Source organism: Herpailurus yagouaroundi, unplaced genomic scaffold, assembly GCF_014898765.1.
Source record: "Herpailurus yagouaroundi ecotype Mexico unplaced genomic scaffold, PumYag 196, whole genome shotgun sequence".
Taxonomy (NCBI): domain Eukaryota; kingdom Metazoa; phylum Chordata; class Mammalia; order Carnivora; family Felidae; genus Herpailurus; species Herpailurus yagouaroundi.
Genome location: NW_024412427.1, coordinates 21,967,525 through 21,981,315, shown reverse-complemented (window position 1 = coordinate 21,981,315; position 13,791 = coordinate 21,967,525). Strand labels below are relative to the sequence as shown.

The following is a 13,791-nucleotide window of genomic DNA, read 5'->3' as shown; positions in this document are numbered from 1 at the left end:
GAGGGGGGGGGGAAAGGAAATCATTTGAGAATGTGAAAAAATGAATACACTAAGGTAGACTAAAATGAGATGATGGGGGTAAAATAGAACTTAAAAAATATACACAAAAGTAAAGGATATAGTAGAAAAAATTGAAGTATTTTTAATAAAAATTAAAAATAAATGATTTTTTTCTTTCTGTATTTAAGAAAAAAGAAATGAAAAAGAGAAAAAAGATAAAAAAAGGAAATCATTTGAAAATTTGAAGAATTACACTGTAGTTGACTAAAATAAAATGATGGAAGTAAAATAGAATTTGAAAAAATTTACATAAAAGCAAAAAATATAGTAAAAAATTTAAATAAAAATATTTTTAATATATATTGAAAGTAAAAGTGAAGTTTTTCTGTTTCTGCATTCAAGAAAAAGAAAATAAATGAAAAGAGAAAACAAGAAAAAAAAGGAAATTGTTTGAAAATTTGAAAAGGTTAATACACTGAAGTAGACTACAATAAAATGATGGAAATAAAATAGAATTTGAAAAAATTTACACAAAAGTAAAAACTATAGTTTTAATAGGTCAACTTATAAGATATCAGAAAGCTTATTGTATGTAAGTTTGGCTTAAACTCATCTTTCATGAATAGTTGAGATAAAAGACTTATGTAGTTCCCTATTAGGGTTATTGGAAATTGCTAACCACCCTATCTCACTTCTGTGACCTCGCCTGCTTGCTAAATAGATAACTTAGGATGCAAAACGCTCCCCCACCCCGTCTACTGATCTGGCCTAGGCAAGACCAACATGTAAAAAGTCACATACTCACTGCCCTACAGCATCTCAGGTGTCTAACTATGATTGGTCATTTTAAAACCTCTTAGGACAAGATCTTTAAATTGATAGGTTCCCGCCAAAACTGATATCTGTGTGTCACAATATAATTGGCTACCATGAAATGCTGTAAATTGTAATTGGTTAACCAAATAATGATATATTCTGACTTGCTAAAATCCATATAAGCCCACTGCTGCCTTTGTTCGGGGTCATTCTCTACACTTTTCCCCTTAAGATCAGGAGATCAGGTTTGGCCCAGCCGTGAATAAAATCTTGTCTCGCTTCTATTTGGCGTCTGGTGGTTTTTTTCGACAGCACCCTCCCTGTTTCATAGTAATAAAAATTAAAGAAAAATATTTTCAATAAAAATTGAAAATAAAAATGAATTTTTTCTCCTTCTGAATTTTGTGGTTCAGGTTGTGCAGATTGTTGTGTTAATCCTCCAATCAGTTTTCTAGGTGTGTAGGATGGTTTAGTGTTGGTCTGGCTGTATTTCATGGACGCAAGATACACAAAAACTTCCACAGTGTTCCGCCATCTTGGCTCCTCCACTTCTTATTTTCAAGGAGCTTCTGCTCAGAGAACGAGTGATACAGTTTGTATGGGAAGAAATATTTGCACCGTAAAAGCCACAGGAGTTGTTTTGATTTTGCAGAGACCAGGGGCAGGTGCACCAGGCAGAGTCGTCTCTCAGGTTTTAGATCACAATCTCCCGGTCATCTCTCCCAGGTGGTTAAAGGACCGTGGTGGTGACTGTGCTGGCATGGATGCCACCTCGAAGAGCTCTGACTCTGCCTGGCTGACCCCATCATCCAATTTTCTGCGAAAGCCTGCAGGCTTGAGAAATTAATTTGCTCTATTTTGTTTTATTAGGAATTACAGAAATGCCTCCCATGTCTACACCTTTAAAAATGAGTCTGTTATAAACTACTGCTCACTTTCCTACTAAAAATCACACTTACTGAGCCCAATGGCATGGCTTCCCAAAACATCAGCCCACAGAGCAGACAGGGATCCCGAGACAGGCTCCCAATGTTTTGTTAATGTTGATAGATTCAGAAATTATACATTTTTGCTTCCATGCCAATGTTCTATATAAAACAGCTACTGTTTGCTACCATAAGTCTAAAAAGGTACCAAAAGCCTCTTTACAGAAACCCAACCCTCAGCCAACCCAACAAGGAGGTTTTAAAAAGACCCTGCGGGGGTGGGGGTGGGGGGTGGGGAGGGGGAGAATTACAGGGGAAATGTAGTCAAAGCCAGAGTGCCTTTGATGCCCTCGCTCCGTGGAAATGCAACCTGTGTGGCCAGCCCTGTGTCTACCAGCCATGACGATTCCATCATGGAGGAGCAGAGAAACACACAACTGAGAAAGATTTCTTCCCTTTTTCCTGTGGGCGACAATCTTTGCCTCCAGGTTGAGTGTAGGGAAAAGGGAAAGGTTGGGGGTGGTGACATGCGACTGATCATTATCATCAATGCCTCTTCAAGATGGGCTGTCTTGCTGAAGGATCCTAACTTTCTAGCCCCTCTGGTGGGACTTTGGCTTTTGGTCACATCATCTCAGACACTTCATCACAGAATTCGGGCTATGGGAGCACTGTCCTTGTTTGTGAACGCACTTTAAAATCAACAATGGTGCATAAAAACAAGACACAGATCATAACCACGGTGAAACAGAAACTCCTGTAAAGAAATGGAGGTTAACTATACAACTCCTGTTGGGACCTCTTTATCTGGAAACAATTCCCCTCCTTAAGTACTAGCCCTGGGACAGCTGAGGCAAAAGGGGAAAACTTTAGTGTTACTAGGCCCCAGGGAAGGTTCCAAGGAGGGAGCCCCACCAGGGCTGACTGAGGTATGGTGTGAACCTGGTATGGTGTGACTGAGGTATGGTGATGCCTCCCCAGACTCTGTAAAGGCCCGATTTGGACACAGCTCTTATTTACTCTTTTCTGGCCTCAGTTTTGTGATCAGCCATAAGGTCTTAAGCTTTTCTTAAGCCTCCCTTTGCACAGAAACTTGCAGTTCACGAAGTACATTCATACACACTCCCATTCATCCTTACCAAGCTGCTGCAACAAACCCGGCGAGGTAGGTTATTACTGTCTTCATTTTATGGAGCAGAAAATCGAGGCCCAGAGTTTCACACACCTGCCAGGGCAATGCAACTAGCATGCCCAGGAGCTGGGGCTCAAAGCTGGGCTTTAGACTTGAGCTTTAACCACCAGGTCGCACCTGTCCCTTGCAGCCGAACTGCCTCAGCCTGCCACTGGGGGTCCATCCATCAATTTATCTGCACAATCTCCTGGTTATGAACATTTTGCATTAAAGCAACAAAACAGCTTTAAAAAACTCTGGAATGCGTATTTAGTGGTTTTCTTTTGAACTACATAGTTTCTATTTCCTTTTATCATTGACCTAGAACGTACTAGTTCAAGGTGTACAATTTTAATTTCTTTCAAAGCACACAGCAGAGGAAAATATAATGTATTTCCCAGATACATGTGTCCCAGGTGATTTGGAGAATAGGACCATCACTTGGGCGTAGGTACGCTGGCAGAGAGCCATCTGGTAAGCAGGAAGAGGTGTGAGTGTGCACTTCGAACCCACAACTGCTGAAAAATTTTATCTTGACTGGCTGTTTTTTTGTGATAAAAATGAGGTATTCAACCAGGGAGGGCAAGAACTTCCTGCCAGGAGTATTATGGATGGGGTGGTACCTTGCTGGATTAATTTAGAGGCTCTGGGACAGATGCATGGAGGGAAAAAAAAATGGCGACATGGGTGTTTTTTTCATCTCTACAGAATTTAACTTCACATTTTCATTTAACCTTTCAGTGTTTCAGTGGAATTAACATTTCCTATTTCACTCTGCGGTTCACACATTTTAAAGAATGCCAGTGAAGTAAACTAGACAATATATGTAGCATGATTTTTTTGACAACTGCTATTTACAAGACATGCAAAAGGATCAAGATAGGACAAAGCTTTCTGCCTAGGTGTGTTAAATTCATATTGACACCCATGACTTCATTACATACTAAATCACCTTCATTCCTCTATGGGTCCTAGGCAAAATACATATAGCTAATATTCATATTTCCAGGTAATGTCCAAGTGAGCAGGGATCATTATCTGTCATAGCTGTAAAAACCTCCACTATTGACCTCAAAAGTGAGAGAATTAAATTCTAGAGTGTGTATGATAAACCACTTAACTTATGGTTCAATTTTTTTTTTCCAAAAACTTTTTGCAAATCTGCTTAGTAAGTTGGGTAGATGAAGCATGTATACTTGCAAATAGAATCTATTTAGGGATTTCATTTGTATCTATCCCATCCCACAAACCCAGCTTAAATTGAGCAGCCCCTAGTTAAAAATGACACAGTTTCATCATAGCTATAGTATAGAGTTCAGGAACACGGTGACAGCAGTTTAAATCACATTACTCACCCACATGATCCATTATACTCAAATTTTCCCTGATTCAATTGCATCGCTAAATCTGTCAAGAGACAAAAATAATTTAGCATCTCATCTCGTGGACAAAGAAGATCACGCTGGGTGATTTTAAACAATGGAAATCAGATACTGATCCTAGGCCGAAATGTCCTTTTTAATGTGGCAAGGTACTTTTGGGTCTGTTTAGAGCACACAACTCTCTTCCATGTTGAAATCATCTCGTGTTTAAGTTAAACATCAAATGTGTTTTCACAAAGATCATGGTACAATTGCTTTAAAAATTGGATTCAATATATGAGTCAGATTCAATATAATAGATTCTATATGTATTCAATATATTGGATTCAATATACGAGTCAGTTCCATGAGTGTTGAAAGTACAGATGTCCAATTTGATATAGCTGGGGAGCATGTGCCTCATGATCACACAGGAAAGGTATGCTGGAGATATCCAGTAGGGTCACAGGAGTACAAAATTTGGTTAAAAACAATAAAAAAAATAGATAGCATCATGTAAAAATTGGTGGCTTGTTCCTACTTTCAGATTTAGGGAGAATTCTTCCAGTGGGGCCTATGCTGGCAGGGCATGGCTTATGATTTTTCTCTTGCAAGTAGATACAATCTTTTCTTTTTTCATTAGAAAAGAAAAGTAATAAGCTGATGGATATTTTTTTCTTTTTCAACATGTTGTGGTTAATCCTAACATTATAAAATAAAACCTAAGCTGACCTAGTGAATCAACTGGTTTAGGATCTAGGATCATTTAACCCATATAATGGACTGACTCACTAAAACTGAAAATACAACTTGACCTCCCCCCTCCTTTTTTTTTTAAAGTAAAATCAGCTGTACCCTTTTGTCTCTGCTATAAACACTATGGGATTATACTGGTACCTGGTCATAGTTTAACATAGCAAGGATTGATAGGGATGCTGTACAGACATTTAACTCCATTTAACCCCCACTGAGGAGAAGGAAATACAGTCAGGCCACACTTATGGCAAAGGGATGAAAGTCAAAAGACCCTTCAATCAGTCCAGATAATAGGGAACAAGGAGGATAGAAATTCTCAAAGTATGGGGGTACCTGGGTGGCCCAGTCTGTTGAGCGTCTGACTCTAGATTTCAGCTCAGGTAATAATCTCATGGTTTGTAATACTGAGCCTCCTGTTGGGCTCTGCACTGACAGCATGAAACCTGCTTGGGATTCTCTCTCCCTCTTTCTCTCTGCCCCTCCCCTACTCACGCTTATGCTCACGTGTGCCCTCTCTCAAAATAAACATTAAAAAAAAAAAGTCTTCAAAGTATGGCAGATGGACTAGAAAAGGAAAATACTCCCAAATCAGGAAACATGGGAGGCATCTCCTTATATAGCAAAGGACTGAACAAGAAAAGGTTTTTATTTTGCTTTGTTTTACCAATTTTAAGGACCATACTATGGAATTAACCACAGCACGTGAATTGGTTTTGTGGCCTATTTCTTACCTCTTTTAGGTAGATAACTAGAGTCCAGTGTTTCTCTACCTCTAATCTTAAAATTGTGATCCTAGGCTCTGACGCAAACTCCAAAAAGTTTTTAAAAATTGTTTATGCATTTAAAAAATTGACTCCTCTCCTTCTGGACGGGAAGAAGATCATATATTGGAAACTTGCCTTTGGGTATACTTTGGAAGATTAAGTTATAGATTAGTACCTCTGCGAATATATGAATCTTTACACACTGTTTTAATGGGAGTCCATGCTAGAATATTTTTCTGTACTTTTATGGTGAGGTGCCACTGTGTTGATATCTGCTGAATGTTAACAGTGGGAAGGGTACTTTCCAAGGGAGAAATGAGTCACCGTTACTGTATAGAGAGACTCAAATTTTTCCCATTTAATTTGGCCTTTGAAAATGAAGATAAGTTTGATCCAAAAACTAGAAAAATTAGAAATATTCTGGAAAAGGGGACAATGTTTGGCAGATTGGTTGTGGTATTTATGAAGAGAAATTCAATTTAAACCAAAATATTTTGCTTTCTACCCTTTTTATGGCTCTATTTTGGGTTTTTCATATCTCACCATTACATAAATCCAACATCACATTGTTTTGCCATATGTCTGCTTCCTTTAAAAAAAATGCCCACGGCCAACTGATAGCAACTGTTGGCACCATCCTGTCAAAATGTTCTCCTGGAATTCGAGGTCACTGGACATCAGTTCCTACCTGGGGTCTGATAGTTGAGCGAAACCATCTGGCAGCCAGCGTTCCAGAAAATCTGAGGCATGTAATTACTGGAATCGACTCGGCCTCCCTTGGGGTAAATGCGGCTCATTTGCCGTTTGTTGTAACTGTGTAACTTATTAAGGAGAATGGAAAAAAAAGAGTATTCCAGAAGCAATAAATAAACAAAGACCTAAAACAACAATGGTCTAGACCAACGATAACAAAATGTAGATAACAGCAAATTTCACATTTGTAAGTGGTGCTTAGGAGAAAGACCATAGTCCACTGTGTAGACTATAAAAACATTTCACATTTGGGCAGATTTTCACAGTTGCAGAGGTCTTTCACACATATTATTTTATTAGCTCTACAACCACAATTATCTATTAGGCATTTATCTGCTTTAGAGACTACTGCCAAACCCAAAGCACAGCAGCCGTTCATTCTATTCACTACATAAGGATACTTCACAAATTCAATCGCATGTGTCTTCAAGTAGCCTAGACCAACGGACTCATTAAAAGAAGACATGTTATAATGAATATTGCGCTCTGTAAAGAAAAATAAAGACGCACTCAGTGATGGTCCCATCCAACCTCACGGAAAGACAAGCAATAAATGTAATTACATCCCAAATCACAAGGCTTTGGAGGCAGATGTTCCATTACTGTATCTGCAGCTCCTACTTTCATTAATGTCCTGTGGATAGACACAGCTGACTTAAATAGTGATGGATTAAATTTGGCATCATTAAACAAATTAATGTGTACATATCCTCCACAGCCACCCCTGAAATATTTATATTGTATGGCAATGGTGGCTTCTCCAGACCACAAATGATTATGAAAGTTTAAAAATATACATTTTTGGAGGTCAAGTTTTTGATTAAGAGAGATCTTATGAAAATACATTTAACGCAAAAAGCAATACTAAGCTCTACTAATGCTAACCAATCCACAGTATCTCAGAGCCACCTTGTGGATGATGTAGGGAATGACAAGGCAATGCCACTGCGTGCTAAACACGTGGGTAAGAGCATGGTCTGTGACACAAAAATAAGGTAGAACAGGTCCTATACCCAGAAAAGAAAATGGTGACAAGTCAGATCACAGCTCATCAGCATAGTAAAAGCAGACAACTAAGGCAAGAGAATTTAACCTTTGGGGTTACCTTCAGCCATATGGAAACCTTGAAATTTTACGGGCTGTGCATAGTTGATCATTGTAGACAAATATGGATGGATATTAGTGGTAGCACCTACATATTTATAAGATGCCATCCATGCCTGTTCATCTTCTACAGTAACCAGGCCCTATAAGCACAAGGAAAGGAATATGCACATTGAGGACTTCAGTGGGACAGGTGCATGCTACAGACATCCTCACTAAAGATGATCTGCACACACCAATTGAAAGATAAAGACCTTTTCTTCCTCAGCTTTGCTAAAGGATCATTATAAAAGTTCATGTTCAGGGGCGCTTGGCTGGCTCAGTCAGTAGAGCATGTTACTCTTGATCTCAGGGTTGTGAGCTTGAGCCCCATGTTGGGGTGGAGCCGACTTAAAAAAACAAGTTCATGTCTATCATAGTCCCTAATAACATAAAAGGAGATCATAATAAAATATAAGGCTTATCTTACATTTTTTTAAAGATTTCAAAACTACTTTAAAATATTCAAGAATGTATACTGAGGATCACAACAATCTATGAAATATATATGGCATATATTATCATTTCTCATTTCACAAATTGTGACAGAAAGTGGAAAATAAACTTCAGTGTGTATCAGAATCCCTGGAGAGCTTGTTAAAACATAAAGTCCTAGACCTCATCCTCAGAGTTTACAATGAAGTGACTGTGGGGTGAGGCCCAGTATTTCCATTTTAACAGCATTTTTAAGTGCTAATGATGTGGCTGGTCTGGGGACCACACTTTGCTTAACAATGGTCTAGAATTGAAGCCACATACGTAAGTAGTTTCAGTATCTTTTTAAAGAGGTTATTCTGAAAATAATCTGATAACCCACTACATAGGACATGTCAACACTGCATCATTTTACAGAGAGGAAACAAGAAAAATTACTTTGATTTATTTCTTGGTAAGTCAAAACAGAAAAAAACATCAAAAAATAATGCAAATGATCAACATTTTGTTGAGAACTTTGAAAACCTAAATTTCCTGCAGAGACTGATACAGGAGGACGAACCAAACTGCTCAGTTATGTGAATCCGTTCATTAGTTAAATGCTCAGATTTTATCTGATGACTTAATAACCTGAGCATTCTAAATCATCAAACTGATTTCACCAATAAAAACCTGAGATAAATAATCAAATAATATAACTCGTTTTTATTTTTAGCCATTTCTTTATATGTCTTGTCCACTCAAATAAGAGCAGAGACCATGTCTGATTCCTTTCTTGGGTGTTTAATGATAATAAGTAACACCAGGACAACACGTTGGGCACTGGGCTGAATTCCTGCACACACAACTTCACTACTGCCAGTAATCATGTGGAATAAAAATTAGAGTCCCACCCATTGAGCATGTGAGAACACTAGGGCCTTGAGGATTAAAATAATTTGGTCACAGCTACTTAGCTAACACACAGCAGGGACCAAACATCAACCCCTGCTTTGTTGACCCCAATACTTTATGAAATTCTAAAAGAGAATTTCATGAATGTCATGGGAGGGTCTGAGATCAGACATGTCCCTAACTACTCCAAACTTACTATATAGACAGTAAGAAGATAGAGCCTCACTCCAAATAAGATAGGGCCCCACAGACAGCCAGACATGATATTCTGAAGTTCTCAAGTATGGGGATTAAATTACCAGGCAAATTTTTGTCTTTGCCATCAGTATCATTACTATAATAAACCATGTGCATTTACTCAATAAAACCACTGTGATAGCCTGAAGAATGCTGAAGAGGGCAAAAGAAACTAAAAATGTATCTTTACGTTCCTTATAATAAAGTCGATATCTAGTAACATCCAATACAGGTCCAAAATGTATGTAGTGTGAAATTAACTAATGATCTTTTAAAATGCCAGTGTAGTCAAAACCAAGGTCACCTTGCTAGTATACTATCAGATAGATCTGATGACCTCTTAGGTCATTTTTATTTTCAGATTCAATGTGTTGATGATTATGTACTCCTATTATAGGAATGAAATCTCTAATGTCAACTAAGTGCCTGACTGCACTAAACACTTATTTTTAGGGAAATCATCTTATTCACCTGCCCTGGTTTTGATTTTTATCAGGATTTAACCATTTCATCACTGTGAAAAATTCTTTCTTTTGAAAACTCTTATAATTAGATGCATTAAGCATGTAAATATTATACTCATAAATAGTAAGTCTGATATTCCATTGGGAAGGGGGAGATATAGAGTTAATATTTAGTACAAACTGTTCAATATTAGAGAGCCACATATGGTATTTCATAATAAACAAACTGCACAAGGAAATTTTTTTACCTTTTTGTTGATTTCATGTTCAAGGTCATCTGAAGCCTAAATTAGAGAAAGACAAAAATTTGTTTACTTTTCTAAAGGGCAAAATTCCAAATTTACTAGCCATATGTATGCAAATATTTAAATAGATATATGTAAGCTTGTTATTCTATTTGTTAAGGTGGAAAGTTATTGAGGACATAAGGCCTTGGCGAAAGCAAGTACTGGAAAAATACAACAGCCTGTCTTACATACCAGAAAAGCAAATCCTAACACTATCTCTCCTTTGTTGATAGTCTTTGCCTATTCAGATGTTTCCCTTTTAGTAGTTTAATCAATTATTTAGTCATGGGGTTTGGGAAATAATTGATGTGGCCAACTCTTCTGACACATAAAGGGCAGACAAGCATGAATGGATACTCTGTGGCAATTCAACACTCATGTCTGGACATTGGTAAAGGTTTTATGTGGTAAGGTAGCATCAAGGTAAACATTGAGTCTTGGTAAGCATCCAGTAGTATCCAAGTAGTCAAAATACTATCAGACAAGGGTGGGTGTGATGAAAGTGTCTCTTTTGCTTTGCTCTTCAAATACTCTCCCATTTTCCTACTACCAAATACATATACCCATGCATTCTTCACTGTCTTCAATGATGGGATCCCTGCTCCCATCAAAGACCACACCCTCACATCACCACCATACCATTCCATTCTTACCTCCTCAGGGAACTAACAGGCAGTTATCCTCTCTCTCTCTCTGGCAAGACTAATCTCTCCTTCTCCATGGTGCCATGTGCAATATTTGCAAACCTACTTCAGATTCATTCATTCTAAAAATAACACTCCTTTGACTTCTCAAATTGCCTTTAGCCACCAGCCTATTTCTTGCTTCTCTTTACAACAAGACTTCTTGAAAGTATAGTCTCTACTTGGGATGCCTGGCTGGCTCAGTTGGTACACACCTCGGGGTCATGAGTTCAAGCCTCATGTTGGATGTAAAGATTACTTAGAAAAAAAAGTATAGTCTCCACTTATTCATATCCATCTGCTTCATTGGCCCCCACCACTCTATTGAAACTTCTCTTTTCAAGTCAGCAATGACCTCCATGTTACCAGTCCAATGGACACTCTTGAGTCTCTACTCGTTTAATCAACAGCAGTCAAAAACCAACCACTTTGCCAAGGGCTAGGAGGTGGAAGGAATGAGATGTTGATCAAAGAGGACAAACGTCCAGTTACAAGAGTAGTAAGTTCTGGGGATTTAGTTTATAGCATGGTGTCTATTGTTAATAACACTGCATCATATACTTGAAAGTTGCTAAGAGAGCAGATCTTAAATGTTCCCACCACACACACACACACACACACACACACACGTAATTTATGTGAGGTGATGGATATGTTCACTAACCTTATTGCGGTTATCATTTCATAATGTGTACAGGTATGAAATTATCACATGTACACCTTCAACTTACACAGTGTTATGTCAATTATATTTCAATTAAGCTGGAGAAAAGAAATCCCAACTCTCTTCACTTCTTCTCTTATCCCTGTTCTCTTGGCTTCCTTGGTCTCAATAATTTCCCTCCTACTTCTCAGGGTGTACCTTAGTCTTCTTTTCTGACTCACCTTCTCTGCCTCTTCCCATGATCATCATCTTCTGAACTCCTAGTTTGTATCTCTAGCCTGACCTCTCCTCTAGTTCCAGATACACGTCACAACGACGCTAACTACAATGGCGAAGATGAAAATGATGATAATGTAGCAACAATAACGAATGCTTTCATGGGAATGACCGTATGCTAGGCCCAACTCTAAGCTCTTTACATATCCTAAACCCATCTACTTTTCATAATGGACCAATGAAATAGGTGTTATTATCTTAATTTTGCTGTTGAGGAAACCAAGACACTGAGAGCTTAAGTAACTTCCCTGAGGCTACACAGTCAGGAAATGTCAATGCTACATGCACCCAGATGGCTGCTGCCCCTGGAACAGCTCACAGGACTCAAAGATCCTGTCCTGTTTGAAACATTGAGTTCCTTATCTTTCAGTCTTCTTTACTTTCCACCCAGCTCCTTAAACTCAGACCTAGAGGGTCATCTTGCTTCCTCTTTCCCCTTCACTCATCCACATTCAATCCATCAGCAAGTTGAATCATCTTTGCTTCCTCAACAGATCTTCAATCCACTCAGTCCTGCTTCCAACTGTCCAGTTTAACACTCCGGAGTCTGGCTGAGTACAACAGCCTGGCCTAACTGCTCTTCCTGCGTTCACTCTTGCTTCTTTTTAATCTCCACATGGTACCTACGGTGGTTTTTAAAAACTATCAGGCTGCATTGCTCCCTTCTTTAAACCTTTTCAAAGGCTTCAGATTTCACTTAAATTAACATTTGAGTTTCTAAGAGTAACTTCCCAAATCCTGCATCATCTAGTTCCTACCTTCCTGTACCATCTCATCTTGTTTCACTCTGCTCCTCATTCAATCCACTTTGTTCAGTGTCTTTATTGCTGTTACCCCACAACTGGGGCCCTTTCTCTACTCTGTGTGTGGCTGGTTCCTTTGCCTTTGGGGATCTGGCTTCCTTATTCCCTCGACCTCATTACTCTCCATTTTAGTACTCATTTTTAGTTTCAGAATAGCACTTATCACAAATTGTAATTATAGAATTGGTTGTTTATTTGTTGCCTGTTTCCTATTCCCTCCCGGTAAACTCCCATCAGACTATAAGCTCCATGAGAGCAGAAACGAAGCATGTTTTGACCTTTTTGGGTTGTTATGGCCTAAACTATGCCTGGCACATAGTCGGTACATAATAACTTTTTCTTGGCTGAATGGTTGGACGGACGGAAATACTTTTATACTTATCCTACATTAGGTGGGAGATGCGATACCTAACTGGAAGGATGGATTTTCTAATAAGGGCTTGCTTGGGATGATTGGAGTCATTTTTCTGATGACTTCAACAGGTTAACCTTTGCCACCAGGATGCTGTTGTCTCTCTATTCACCTATAATAATGTAATACATGATTTACCTAAAGGACACTGGACAAAATAAGTTGTGATCAACAGTAGGCGCAGCTAATAAGCAATTCAAATGTCCTTTCTAACTTAAAATTGTTCATGCATGGATTAACATATGGACTCTGGTCACCCAACTCAGAAGGGGAATTATAGGCTACTTTATTTTCTGTGGTTGTCCCATTTTGAAAACTTCCTAACTAACAGCTGCTACCTCTTCTTGAGAGTCATAACAAAAAGGGATGCCAAGACTCCGACCTTCTTGACACTATTTGCAACAGCCTCCTTGTGACCCAAGTCATCAGCAGAAAGTTCACTTCCAAATTTGTATTCAGGGTGAGCTTCCTCCTCTTGGTCAGCTGTGTCAAAGAAAAAAAGAAAAACAATGAAGCCAAATTACTACCAGTCAGATCATCTTCATAATCTTGGGTAGAACACAAACTCTTTTACACGGGAATGAAGCTAACTGAAAATGGGAACATTTAAATATGCAATTCTTTCAAATAAAGCTTTTACTAAACTCTTACCTACTCAAGGCCAAGGAGCACATCTTGTTAGCTGTTATTTCTCTTGCGCCTAGCATGATATGTGACATGTGTGATGCTTAATACGTTTTTCTTAAGTGACTGATCACTTCCACCCCAGTATACTAACCCTAAAAATTAAAGCCTCTATCACTCAAGAATATCTGTAACTTACAAAGGGTCTTCTGATCTTCCATGGGAAGATACAAGAAATAGAAAATATACTTGATAATTAAGAAAAAAAACCAGACTAACTGTCCACTTATAGGTTACGAGCATAGTGACTTGCCGCTGGGAG

The 13,791-nt window shown here is 38.5% G+C and overlaps 1 protein-coding gene across 13 annotated transcripts in view; it reads right to left on the bottom strand.

The window, feature by feature from the left end:
• Positions 1–13,791, bottom strand: part of PLCB4 (phospholipase C beta 4) — a 419,941-nt gene that overhangs the window by 63,506 nt on the left and 342,644 nt on the right. For all 13 annotated transcript variants that reach the window (XM_040447668.1, XM_040447674.1, XM_040447664.1 and 10 more), the window contains 6 exons: positions 13,228–13,328; positions 9,969–10,004; positions 7,653–7,794; positions 6,949–7,033; positions 6,483–6,607; positions 4,269–4,320 (listed from right to left, as the gene is read on the bottom strand). In XM_040447668.1, the coding sequence (XP_040303602.1) occupies positions 4,269–4,320; positions 6,483–6,607; positions 6,949–7,033; positions 7,653–7,794; positions 9,969–10,004; positions 13,228–13,328 (541 nt within the window). The remainder of the gene's footprint in view (positions 1–4,268; positions 4,321–6,482; positions 6,608–6,948; positions 7,034–7,652; positions 7,795–9,968; positions 10,005–13,227; positions 13,329–13,791) is intronic.